General features: G+C 42.6%; 1 protein-coding gene across 2 annotated transcripts; it reads left to right on the top strand.

Moving 5' to 3' along the window:
* Positions 1-799: 799 nt before the first annotated feature.
* Positions 800-12,801, top strand: Zscan29 (zinc finger and SCAN domain containing 29). 2 transcript variants are annotated; one of them, XM_005068510.4, is made up of 5 exons: positions 800-1,128; positions 1,728-1,932; positions 4,241-4,927; positions 6,838-7,293; positions 9,683-12,801. In XM_005068510.4, exons 1-5 carry the CDS (start codon positions 814-816, stop codon positions 10,537-10,539), a joined length of 2,520 nt encoding a protein of 839 aa, XP_005068567.2. In that variant the 5' UTR covers positions 800-813; the 3' UTR covers positions 10,540-12,801. The 2 variants fall into 2 exon arrangements, with proteins under 2 accessions (XP_005068567.2, XP_012967772.2); XM_013112318.3 differs by lacking the exon at positions 1,728-1,932 and having other exon boundaries at positions 925-1,128.
* The last annotated feature ends 1,259 nt before the right edge of the window (positions 12,802-14,060 follow it).

The raw sequence follows: 14,060 nt of genomic DNA, 5'->3' as shown, positions 1-14,060 counted from the left end.
GAGCAGCGCTAGGAGCCCATTTTGAGCTCGCAGCACTGGCCAGCACTGGCTTCGTTCTCAGGAGACCCGCTGCTGCCTCCTCTCGGGCTCCCTTGCTTCACCAAGTCCTGTGACTCTTCCCCAAGCCCACTTGCGTTTAGACGCCCAAGTCAGCTTCCCCGGTGCATGAATTCCCGTCTCTCCCGAACTCTTGCTGAGTTCTTGCTTCGTCTGGGAGGAGTAAACAGGAGACCCAAAATTCAGCACTTGACCTTGGTTGGGGCTGGAAAATCTTAATTTGGCGTTCAAGGGGGCGGGGCAGACAGCAGAGGCTCTGGGGAAGATTAGCGGCCACCGCTGGACAGGCTTTTGTGTCTTCAGCCAAATGTTGACTTACCTTTAGAATCCATTAGATGTCCCATACCGTTCGAATCCACTCTACAACTTTGATCTGGGACGCTAAAGATCAGATTTATTTAGGTGAGGTGAGCGTGAGGCAGATGGGATTGTCTCCTATTCTCCGCGACTTCCTGGGAATGCTCTAGTCGCCCACAGAAATGGAGCTTTTGAAAGGTCACTTTCTCCTTGCTCATTGATTTGCTGTCCTGAAATGGCACTACCTCAGAAGACCACTTGGAACATATGGGAAGTTCAGGCCGGCTCTGGCAAGACTTTAAACATGTGAAGATATTCCCGTTTCTCTTTAGGAAGAAACTCCTTTTTTACAGAGAGACTCATCTGCAGATAGATGTCTTTGCAAGGGTATGGGGAGATAGCGAACTAAGTCTGGAATCCAGACACTAAGAAGAGAGAGACTGCTTTCTGCTGTGAAGGATGGCCAAACCCACTCTGAGAGGAAACGGCACTAACTCTGAATGCTTACGACAGCGCTTCAGGGGATTCCTTTACCAAGAGGTGGCCGGACCACGGGAGGCTTTCAGCCAACTATGGGAACTGTGCTGTGGATGGCTAAGGCCAGAGGCGCGCTCCAAGGCGCAGATTGTGGAATTGTTGGTGCTAGAGCAGTTCCTGACTGTGCTGCCTGGGGAGATCCAGAACTGGGTACAAAAGCAATGTCCAGAGAATGGAGAGGAGGCAGTGACACTGGTGGAAGACTTAGAAAGAGAGCCTGGCCGACCTGGACATTCGGTGAGAAGGAGGGAAATTCAGAGGCCTGTGGCCGGGGAGGGGCGGCTTAAGATCAGCCAGGCGTAAAGAGGTTTGGTGATTGTTGTGCTTTCCTGACTGGAAGGGACTTTTTCAGGAGGGTTTGTCTGGAGATGCCATTTGAGTGTGCCTCTGCCTACTCTATTATTTCAGTACATATCTCACTTCAACTTTCTTTCTTTTATTGTTTTTTTTTTTGGGGGGGGGGAACAGGGTTTCTCTGTGGAACAGCCCTGGCTGTCCTAGAACTCACTTTGTAGACCAGGCTGGCTTTGAACTCACACAGATCTGCCTGCCTCTGCCTCTCAAGTGCTGGGATTCAGTTTCTTATTAGAAAAGAAATGGTAAGTTGTTTCTCTCTCTCCCCGCCTCCCCCGCTGGTATTTGGGTTTCTATTTGATCTTCCTGTAGTTCCAGTCACTGTAAGGTAATGATAATGGAATAAACACTTGTTTGTCCTGTCTCCCCACCCCTACCACTTCGTCCTTGCCTCAAAAGGATGGTCTCTTTGGAGATACTAAATCTCCCCCTGGTTATGCCCCTTGTTATGACCTTGAAAATTAATGGGGGGTTATTTCTAGGTCACAGTCTCTGTGAAGGGGCAGGAAATGCACTCGGAGAAGATGACACCCCTGAAATCATCACAGCAGTTATTAAGTGTTCTTCAAGAGTCAGTGGAACCCCAGCCCAGGGGTGTATCCAAGAAAGAGGGGGCAAGAAGCCCAGCCCTGGGACTACAGGAGCAGATGAACCCAAAGGAGAATCTCAGACCTTTTCAAAGGAGCGGTGAGGAGCAGACTCATGTGGGGAGATAGAGCCATTCTAAGTTGGGAAGTAGGGTTGGGAGTAGTGAGTGGGAAAGGGATTTCAGAAATAGTGGAAACTGTTGAATATGTGGTTGTTGTGACCTTCTGAAGACAGGTAGTTCAACCCTTTAGTACAGTACGTATTCTTATAGTTCTTCTTTTGACAATTCTGCCAGAGAACAGCTGCTCAGTTCTTGTTATAATTAGAATACTCTTATTTCTTGGTGGCAGATGCTTATTTTCTAGATATAAATTCTTTTCTATACTCAAGATATCTTTTAGTTGTTTTTCTTTTCTATTATCTATTTTGGGGGGGTTCAAGATAGGGTTTCTCTGTGGCTTTGGAGGCTGTCCTGGAACTCACTCTTGTAGACTAGGCTGGTCTCGAACTCACAGAGATCCATCTGCCTCTGCCTTCCGAGTGCTGGCATTAAAGGCGCCCGACCTAAATTATTGTTATTCTCTCCATTGGAATTTGGAAGTTCTCTAAATATGTTATTTGTGGAGGATGAAATTATATCTGTATTGTTTCTGTGAGCTCTGTTATATAAAAAACAGTAAGAATTTTACTTTAGAATTTTGTAACATCTTGCAGAGTAAAGCCCAGCATATGATTATATAATGGTTCATGTGCTAACCCCTGGAGTCCAGTGCCTTTGGGCCCAGTCACTTCTACTTGATTTTTTAGAACTTGTTTTTCTTCTTTGGTTTGTATAGAACTACATTTTGTATTTATTGTTAAAACTTGTTGAGGTTGTTTTGAATTCTGATCTTATCATCCAAGATGACCAGTAATAACATTCTCAGTTAGTTTGGTAATTAGTCATCCATCAGAAATACCTCAACCTCAACCTACGAACCTGCAGATTAACCAGGTTTTAAACACCTATCACGTGCTGCAGGTATGTCCACTGCAGTGAGAAAAGGTACTGCTGGCCAGTGAGCTGGCTCAGCTGATAATTGTCCTTGCTGCACAAGCCTGGTGACCTGAGTAGACGAAAGCGCACGAAGTTGTCCTCAACCTCCAGTGACTATAGCTCAGGCACTCCCGTGTGTATCCTGCACACACGGTGAATTAATGAGTATTACTGAACTCAGCTGTCTGAAAACAGTGTTAAGGGCTTGTTCAGTTGTTCTATAAGGGTTTGGCAGTGTAGCCATGGGATGTGGCTGTAGGGAACACCTGATGGTGTTAGCTAGGGGCTTCCAAAAGGATGGGTGAGTGTGGACAGGAGGAAGGGAGGCACTGAGGTGAATAAAATGTACCGTGTTCTGAAGAGAGGAGGTGTGGATGGAACTTACTAGACACCACAGTTAAGGTTCAGCAGCATAGACGTGAGCTGAGAGCTAGGAAGACAGTGACTACTGTGGTACCAGCTATGGGAGGACTAAGGGTCTGCACTTGGATGGAAAGGAAGATGTGCTGAAGGAAACACTTAGAATTTGGTGACTGAGTGAAGCAGAGTCAAGCTGAAGACAGATCCCGGCCCCCCACCCCGACACACAATCTCTTGAAATCACTGAATTTAATTCTCAGGACTCAAGTGAAAAAAACAGAGACAGGAGTGACTAACGGAGAAGTGCTGCCACCTGCACACAAGCAGTGTGGACGCTAGGAGCCCCTGGAACTGAGATACTTGCTCTAAACATACAATGCAATATTTTCTTCCCGGGCTGGAGGGATAGCTCAGCCATTAAAGGCTGAACTCAGAATTGAAATCAGATTCTTTCTCATCCTTTGAGGTTTCTGAAAACATTTCCTTTATAATCTTTAGATAGAGGCTGTGAATGTAGCTCAGTTGGTAGAGTACAGTGTGCACAAGGCCTCATTTGATCCCAGCACTCCATAAAACTCAGCATGGTGTTGCACACTTGTAATCCCAGCATTAGGTAGTAGTAGGAAGATCAGAAGTTCAAGGTCATCCTCCACTACATAGTCTCATTCAGGCTAGCCTGGGCAATATGAGACCCCATTTCAAACAAAAGATAAAATCTTTTGGGTGAAAGAGGCAGGGCTGGGGGCTAGAGAAATAGTTCAGAGGTTAAGAGCACTGACTGCTCTCCCAGAGGACATGAGTTCAATTCCCAGGAACCACATGGTGACTTAACAAACATCTGTAATGAGATCTGGTGCCCTCTTCTGGCCTGCAGGGATACATCACTGTATACATAATAAATAAGTAAATATGTAATTGATAAATAAATAGGCAGGGCTGATTTAAAAGTTCTTTTTGTTGTTTTTATGATCATTCTAAACTGTGATACTTTGGTTTCTTCCCTACAAACAGGATTTCCATTTCCTAAATCTGATGTAGTCTCCAGGTTGGATCAAGGAGGGCCATGGATCCCAGATCTGCTCAGCTCCAAGGAAAAAGATGTCCCAAAAAGCAACAGCACAGGAGACAAACAAGTTTATCCTGATCCATTACTATCTAGGAGAGATAAAAGTAACTGGGTAGAACAGGATCACTGGGGCTTTGATGATGAGAAGGTGGTGGGAGTTCACTGGGGCTATGAAGAGACTAGAACACTCCTTGCAATTCTCAGTCAGACTGAATTTTATGAAGCTCTCCAAAACTGCCATAGGAACAGCCAAGTGTATGAGGCTGTAGCTGAGAAGCTGCGTGAGTATGGCTTCCTCAGGACCCTGGAACAGTGCCGGACCAAGTTCAAAGGCCTTCAGAAAAGCTACAGGAAAGTCAAGAGTGGTCATACACCTGAAACATGTCCCTTCTTTGAGGAGATGGAAGCCCTGATGAGTGCCCAGGTCATTGCATTGCCTATTAGTAGCATGGAAGAGGCCACTTTCCAATCTGGCCAGACAGACACTGAGACTGAGGAGCCAGGACAGAGGGTCTGGCAGCATGAGGATGGAGAAGAGACGGTGGCTGAAGGGTCTGACAGTAATGACCTGAAGGCAGTCCCCCAGGACACTGACAACCCACCTGCATCTGTCCTCTTCCGAAGCCCAAGTGGTAAGAAGCTTTTCTTGGGCTTTTGGGATTAGGTATGAGAAGCAGTGAAGCTGGGCGTGGAGTCAGCCAGTCGCTTGCTAGCTTGGCCACTTTATTAGGGAACAGAGGTGCTTCTTAACTCTGTATATTTTATTCCTTTCTGGGAGCAAATGGGATAATACTAAAGGATAGAGTTTTTTGTTTTTCTTTCTTTTTAATGCCTGGGGCCTTACACACATGCTAGGCAAACACTATACCATTAAGTTATGTCTCAAACTTCAGACTTAAGATTTTTCAAAGAAATACACTCAAATAATCCAAATATCTTCAAAGGGGATGATTATTTTAAAAATACTTTTCCTGTTTATAAAGCAGGTTCACTGAAAAAAACGACACTTTGTTGTTTTATTCCTTTTTAAACAATGAATTTTTAAAAATGTGGATAAATCATGGCTGAAGCAAAATGCTTTTCATTATCTTTGTTCTTCTCATCTTTTCCTGCCTCTCCACTTTTCCTCCCATCTTTTTGTTCTTTCCTGTTCTCCTTTACTCCCAGTACGTGGGAGAGGACCGTGTGAAACTTTCCTCTTTCCTTGGATACTTCAGACAGTAGCCTGGTCTACCGCCCTCTGGTCTTTCCTAGAAGCAGGGAAGTGAGACCTGCAGTGCAGCATGTCTTCTTTGCTCCTTTCCTGGTTCTGGCCTCCGCAGTCCTCCACCCAAAGATAAAGCACATGACTATAAGACCTGCAGGTCTTTGCTCTTGCTGGGGTTGCTTAATGGAGATAGTAACAGATGAAGATAGGCCCAGAGAGGAGTTTGCTAACAGTATGATTCTGAAAGAGGCAGCTCCTTGGAGTTTTAAGTCATTCTTTTTTTTTAATTATCTAAATTTTTACAAATGTTATGTAAAAAACTTGTAAATTCAAAACAAAACAAAAACCCACCAAAATTAACCAGATGAGTTTGAATATTGATTCTGAAGCCATGAAGCTTCACGTTGGATTTTACACTTTGACTATCAAATCTTAAATCATTCTAGAGGAAGGAAGAAAATAGGTATAGAGAAAATTTATCAGAGAAGTTAGGGATGGTGAATTGTGGCTGACAGCATTGTGGGTCTTTTTTTTCCTGACCAGTGATTTTTCTAGTTGAATCAGAATTCCAGAAAAATTAGTAGATGGAAGAGAAATGCACTCTATACACATACTTAGTCTGTCTATACTTAGTTGTTCTTGTTACTGTGACAAAATACCAGACAATGGCAACTTAAGGAAGGAAGGGATTGTTTTGACTCCCAGTTGGAGTATGTCCATCATTCTGGGGAAGATGTGGTGGTAAGAGCTGCTCTCAGTGTGCCAGTGGGAGCAGAAGTAGCTGGTTAGGCTGCGTCTGTAGTCAGGGAGCAGAAAGAGGGATGCATGCTGGTGTTGTTCGCTTTCTCCTTTCTATCTTTTCATTCAGTGTGGGACCCCAGCCCATGGGATGCTGTCACCCACATTCAGGGTAGGTCTTTCCTTAGCTAAACCTTTCTGGAAACACCCTCACGGACATGTCCAGTTGATAATGAAGATTAACCATCACAGTGCATAATGACTGTCCCAGTAGTCATGTGGAAAGGCTGAACCTTACTAATAAAGTTCTCTGTGAAATTGCTAAAGGATACAGAAACAAAACAACCTATAATGCATGTGAAAGTTTGGGAAACATGAACATTTTAAATCTAGGAACCTGAGCTTAGGTGGCCTCCCTCCCTCTCTCCCTTTTTTCTTTGCCTATAAACTGAACCCCAGGCCTCATGCATGCTTAAGGTATACTCTGAGCTAATGTCTCCAGTTTATGTGGGTTTCTTTGAAACATGCAGTAAGACTTAAGAGTTGAGACTCTAAAGCTCTGGGTTAAGTGATGCTGACATTTCTCTTCTGGTGCAGGTGTTCACTGGGGCTATGAAGAAACCAAGACTTACCTTGCAATCCTTAGTGAGACTCAGTTCTATGAAGCCCTTCAGAACTGTCACCGCAATAGCCAGTTATATGGAGCAGTTGCTGAGAGATTATGGGAATATGGCTTCCTTAGGACCCCAGAGCAATGTCGGACCAAATTTAAAAGCCTACAAACCAGCTATCGGAAAGTCAAGAATGGTCAATCACCAGAAACCTGCCCCTTCTTTGAAGAAATGGATGCTCTGGTCAGTGCCCGAGCTGCTGTCCCACCTAGTGATGACCAGGAAAAAGAAACAGCTTCTTGCTACCTCCAGGAAACCAGTGAAGCTGAAGCTGAGAAGCAAGCCGAGGACACAGAAGAAGATTCAGATGATGAAGATGATACTGAGATACCCCCTGGGGCTGTTGCAACCCGTGCCCCAGTCTTATTCCAGAGCCCCAGTGGTAAGGTTCTTTATTTTTACTTTTTGAGAGAGGGTCTATGTAGCTAAGATTGACCTTGAACTCACAGCATGGCCAAGGATGGCCTTAAACTCCTGGTCATCCTGAGTCTACTTCCTAAGTGGTTGTATTGCAGGTGTGTGCCTCCATGCCCAGCTAAGATTCTTTCAGTTCTTTGGTGTAAATAGCAAAAGGGAGGCTATACAATTTAGGAGAAAAACCATGCGATTAAGAGTTGACCTCTATACCTCTTTCCTGAGTTCTTATCTTTCTTCCCCGTGTTTCCTATCTATTAAAACAGCTCAGTTAAAAGCTGCAAATTATTTTTTTAATATTTTATTTATTTATTATACAGTCTTCTGCATGCCAGCAGAGGACACCAGATCTCATTCAAGGTGGTTGTGAGCCACATGTGGTTGCTGGGAATTGAACTCAGGTCCTTAACCGCTGAGCCATCTCTCCAGCTCCAAAAGCTGCAAATTATTAATGTGGCTTCCTTCAGCACACTGTAGCATCACTTGGTTGCAAACATTGTAGATTTGCTACCACTTTCATGTGCTGCTAGGTTTCTAGTCAGTTTTCACAGCAGCTAATCTAAATGGAAGCATTTTCCAAGTAGTATGTCACATATTCTATAGAAGGAAATTTATTTTTATAGTTCATGCTTACGTTTTTCTTCTAGTTTTAGCTTGTTTGTCAACTATAGGGCTATGTAGAAACTTGATAACACACACACACACGTATAAATTTATTTAACTTTATTTTATTTGCATTGGTATGAAGGTGTCAGATCCCCTGGAACCAGAATTATAGACAGTTGTAAGCTGCCATGTGGGTGCTGGGAATTAAACAGTGCTCTTAACCTCTGAGCCATCTTTCCAGCCCCAGATATATTTTTTATAAGATATTTTTATCTTATGTGTGTGTATGGACCCGAGTGGATGTATATGCAGCGTGTGTTTAGTGTCCTTCAGGGCCAGAGGAGTGTGTTGTATTTACTAGAACTGGAGATACAGGCAATTGTGATCCCAGTAATGTAGATGCTGGGAACCAAATCCAGGTTCTCTGTAAGAGCACCACTGAGATGTGTCTGTCTCCAGCCCCTTCAGATAAACTTTTATCTGCAGGTTTCTGTGGAACTGACTGAATCTCTGCTGCATAAGGAAAAAAATTCCAATATGGTTTCCCTCCTTGTAAGAAGAATTGTTACTTTGGAGTCATACATGTTTAGTTATGTGTATGCCAATCTTCAATATTAGTCAAGTGATTTAGTGCAAGTTATTTAACCCCTAAATTTGCATATGCATTAAGGCCTTAGGCTGGGGTTGTAGTTTAGTGGTAGAGTGCTTGCTGGAACATACTCCAGGCTCTGGGTTAATCATTTACATTGAAAATGAAAGGAAAACTACATTACATGGTTGATGTAATATGAAGCACTCAACACAGTGCAAGGCACATAGTAGGTATTCAATAAGTCAATTTAGCAAATCTCTTATGGACCACCTTACAAGTGTAAGTTTTAAGGGAATATATACTGACTCACTCAGTATTCCGGGGAATTCAGGATCCAGAGTTAACCTGAAACACTCAAATAAGTGCAATTTCTCATAGCCTAGGTTGAAAGGCTGGCATTTTGCTTTTTAGGATGTTAAAAAGTTGTCTCATTGGACTAAATTACAGTGTTTTTGCAACATTAAGGTTTTGGAGAGAGAATTTCAAGTGAAACTTTCCTTTTTTGAGGACCTTTGTTCTTTATATATTTTCTCTTCCTCTTCTTCCTGTCAAGTGCTAGGATTAAAAGTGTATACTATAATACCCAATTTAAAAATATTTTTAAATACTTTAAAAGAATTATGTCTGTGCATGTGTGGGCTATGCACATGTGAGTACAGTACCCAAGGAGGCCAGAGGAATCAGATTTCCTGGAGCTAGAGTTACAACAGGTGGTTGTGAGCCCACCTGATGTTGGTGCTGGGAACTGAACTCAGGTCCTCTGTATAAAGCAGTGTATGCCCTTGACTTCAGAACCATCTCTCTAGCTCTCCCATGTTTTCTACTTTTGTTTCTTTATTTAGGGTCACATATACCATGGCACACGTTTGGAGGTCAGAGGGACAACTCATGGAGTTGGTTCGCCCATTCCCTTGTGTGGGTTCCAGGAACTGAACTCAGGTCATCAGGCTGATCAGCTAGTACCTCTACCTGCTAAACCATTTTGCCCCCACCCCATACTTTTTTTTTAAATAGAATGAACTTACAAATTCAAAATGTGGAATTCACTAACGATTTATTTGTAATCATCTAATGTAATACTTGTTCCTCCCAGGTTTGCTTTGTTGTGGTCATATAATTAAGGAAATGAATGACTCTTCAAATTGTGTTCTTGTATTAGGTTTTGAGGCTGGATTTGGTAATGCAGAGAATCTAAAACGAGATATTTCTGAGGAAGTACAGCTGCATAGGACATTAATTGCAAGATCTGAAAGGAAAATTTCCCGTCATGTTAATCAAGGTAAAGCTAGTAAGAATGAATGTTTATCAGCAAACCAGTGGGAAAAGACTCAAAGAGAAAAAAAAAGAAAACTGGCACTCCCAGAGAAGAGTATAGGTACAGTCCTGACTTATCAGAGACCAGGCTTGGGAGACAGACCCTATAAATATCTCAGATATGGCAAAAGCTTTGGCCCAAACTCCCATCTCCTGTATCAAGTGTCTCATCAGGTAGAGAATCCATATAAATGTGCTGACTGTGGGAAAAGCTTCAGTCGGAGTGCACGCCTCATCAGACACCGAAGAATCCACACTGGAGAAAAACCTTATAAGTGTCTTGACTGTGGGAAAGGTTTCCGTGACAGTTCCAATTTCATTACCCATCGGAGAATCCACACAGGAGAAAAGCCTTATCAGTGTGGTGAATGTGGGAAACGCTTCAATCAGAGCTCAAGCCTTATAATTCACCAGAGAACCCACACAGGAGAAAAGCCTTACCAGTGTGAAGAGTGTGGGAAAAGTTTCAATAACAGTTCCCATTTCAATGCACATAGGAGGACACACACAGGAGAGAGACCCCATGTGTGTCCTGACTGTGGTAAGTGTTTTAGTAAGAGCTCTGACTTACGTGCACATCACAGAACCCACACAGGAGAGAAACCTTATGAGTGCCACGATTGTGGCAAGTGCTTCAGTAAGAGCTCTGCCCTTAATAAACACGGAGAGATCCATACACGGGAAAAGCTGCTGTCCCAGTAAGTGAGCTCCTGAGGCAAGGCCTCTCCTGTCTGTGCTCAACTGGCTCAGGAGGCACTTCTCAGGGTTTCTGCCATTGTCTGTTCCTACGCTTCCCAAATGTAGCCGAGTCAGATGTCAGGGTTTAAAGATGAACTGATGGTAATGACGTCTTCCCTCGAGGTGCCTGTGCTGTTCCCTTTGAGAGATATGATAGTATATCCTGTGTGTGTCTTCTATCACTCCTGTCATTCAGTGCACTTCAGCTGGAAAATGCATCTCAGCACTTTGTCAAAGTTGTGAGAATGCTCATTAATTGGGGCCATCCTGCTCACTTACACTTGTGAGAATACTCTTCATTTATCTTTAAGGAGAGTTTAAAGTCCTTCTTGGTTCTATCTTTTTCCAAGAATCTGGGGCTAGGGATGTAGTTTAGTGGTAGAGCACTTGCCTAGTATGCACAAGGTCCTGGGTTCAATCCTGAGTAACACACAGAGACAGAGAGACAGAGGTTGAATCAGGGAAACACTGTAAGCCTTTTATAAACACTGAATTTCTTAGTTTCTTCTAGATTCTACATGGGTTGTAATAGAATATACTGTATTTATAGCATCTTGTTTGATTTTCTCTTTTCCTCCTCTTCATCTAAATTTCATCTGTCCCTTATGGACTAAAAGCCAAAAGAGCACACTAGATGGATGTGGTGACAGAAAGAGCACTTAAAGCTACCAATTGTCTATTTTTCCTACACTCCACATACATATTCCACATCAGCCTATAGGTGCTCAATACTAATTGCAAGGAGCAGAACCACTGCCACATTCCCATATATAGGTCAAATATACTTTACCCTAAATGACAGGGAAGATGGTGGAGCTATCAATCTGCACACACACACACACACACACATACTCACTCAACTATACAAATAAAAGTATCTATTTAAATACAAAAGTAATTATGGCTTTCTTTTTTGCTTGTTTGTTTTGGTTTTTCAAGACAGGGTTTTTCTGTGAAACAGTTCTAGCTGTCCTGGAACTCACTCTATAGACCAGGCTAACCTTGAACTCAGAGATCCACCTGCCTTTGCCTCCGGAGTGATGGGATTAGAGGTTTGTGCCCCAACCCATGGCTGATGGATTTTCAAAATTAGGTGGTTTGAATTAATTTCCACATATTCATAGACTTATGATAAACCCTATATAAGCAGAACAGTCCCTACCCTTGTCCTTATACTGGAAAACAGATAGTACATGGACAGATAAGTACAAATATATAGTTTCATCATTTATTTTTTAAAGACGGGGTCTCACTGGCTGACCTGGAACTCACTATGGAGATTACACTAGCCCTGAACTCACAGAGATTTGGCTGCCTCAGTCTTCAAAGTGTTAGGTTTGTATTACTCACCATGATAGGTTTTAACATAGCTTGCTCTGAGAAAAACCTGGAAAGCACTTTTTCAGAAAACAGTAGCATTGAAATGAAGAAAAGCAGATAAATTATAGTGAGATAGACTTTGTAAAACGAGTTGTAAAATTGGTGCTAGGTGGGTAAGATGTGGGAAGACATCGAAGCAAAGGACTAAAGCTTGAAGCAGGAAAAACCTAATAAGTGTATGATACAGCTGTACAGTAGGCAGAGAATCAGCAGAGACAGGGAGTGCTAGAGTGAGACCCTGTACTGTGCTTACTGAAGACAGGACAGCAGCTTGGCTCAGAGGAAAATGAGTTTTAGACTAGCTCCTTTGAGAGACAAACATCAGAAATTAGCATCTATTGAAGATACTTTTGACGAGCAGGTCAGAGAAAAGATGGCCGAGATCTGGAATAACTAACTTTCATGTTTTACTTTTATTAGATACCCATAACTAGATTAACATCTGAGGTAGTAGTAAGGAGATAAGACTTAAAAGATGTATTAGGATGAATAATTAACTAAGGTCCTGGTATTAAGGAATCCTAAAAGAACTAAAAATTAAGGGAATATGGTATCTTAATTATGCTGCCTAAGCAAGCAGGAAGATATAAGAAACCCCTGTCTAAAGCAGGTCCTCAGGGTCTGAGATGGCTTTGGAAGTGAACTCAATGTCAAGGAAAATGGGGATTATTGTCTTTAGCATTAATCTGTGTATAGTACTGTGGGAAAGGCATAAGGGTATTAGTAAACATGGATCCAAATGTCTTGTGTGTATGTTAAACTGCTGTTTCTCTTCCTGTGAAACAGAGTAATGTTTACACCAAGTCTGCCTCTCAGGGATTATGCTAATAAAAGTTATGTCCACAATGCTCTCTGTGTTTCTTCAGGCATTTCAGTGTGAATTTTATATGACCAAATTATATAAATAAAGTATTAGCTTGGTCATAAATTGTTATGACCAAATCGTAGATGGTAAAAATAAATTCTCTGATTCCCCCCACCACCACCACCACCCTTCTTGTTATGTTACCTGCCTGAAATTTTACATTGTAGGCAAAGGAACAAATTACAATCACATCAAAATGACTGGGCAAGGAATATGAGTCAGGTTTTAAATTACACAGGACCCTTCAACTTCCAAATGAGGAGACATGATAAAAGGAACAGGGTGAACTCTCATTACTAGAGGAAGACCCAGTCCATTGCAAACTACTTCACAAATACTGCCCAGTCTGCCATTGCTGAGGGTAGACAGAAGCAAAAGTAAGCCTAAGAGAAAACACTAAGGAAAGCAAGAGGTGTAGGCCTCTAACCCTTTAATTAGACTACAGCCTTTAGTAGACATGACAGTGACTGACCTGCTTTCATGTTTTCTTAGCACTGTTAACTACTTTCCCATATTTTCTCATTTAATATATTATACACACTTAATTTTATGTTCATTTTTAGCCTATAACATTTTTAAAGGGTATAAAATACCTACTTTGAGGGTGAAGATGTAGCTTGGTGGGAAAGTGCTTGCCTAGCATGTGCAAGACTCTGTATTCAATTCCCCAGCAGTCTGTGCTGCCCAAGGCCATGTTGATATCCCAAGCCAATACTGCTGCTGAGGGCCATAATGGTGTCCATGGTGTATGTTACCAGAGGAGTCCTTGTAGATGTCCATGATCTGTGCTGCCACTGACAAGGTGAAAATTTTCTACACCCCAGTAAGCCTCTCCACTGACATAGCAATCCAAATCAAACTGAATTAGAAAAAGCCCACATTTAATATATATAATACTCCCAGATAGCCTTCTAATCCCCCAGAGAGGATTCGGGAAAAGAAGACTGGAAAAACCACAAGTCTATTTTCTGGGAGGCAGTTTACCCTGTGAGAGTGGTCTTGAACATTTCTTGAGGGTTCATCATTTGGCTGTCTTTCTGAGATGGCAGCAGGGTTTGGAGAGAGAAAACAGGGGGCTTGGGTGGAACTTCCACCATAACATCCCAGACACTTTGAGTATGGATGCTAGGCTGGGGTGAAGCTTCCATTGTAACACAACGAAGCTTCTTTTTGTAGTGGAATTGATGACGCAGACTCAGTTGAGAATGAGAGACAGGTTTCTGTGACCTTTCCCCCACCC

Source organism: Mesocricetus auratus, unplaced genomic scaffold, assembly GCF_017639785.1.
Source record: "Mesocricetus auratus isolate SY011 unplaced genomic scaffold, BCM_Maur_2.0 Super-Scaffold_100004, whole genome shotgun sequence".
Classification (NCBI taxonomy): Eukaryota; Metazoa; Chordata; class Mammalia; order Rodentia; family Cricetidae; genus Mesocricetus; species Mesocricetus auratus.
This window is presented reverse-complemented; position numbering and strand designations above follow the sequence as displayed.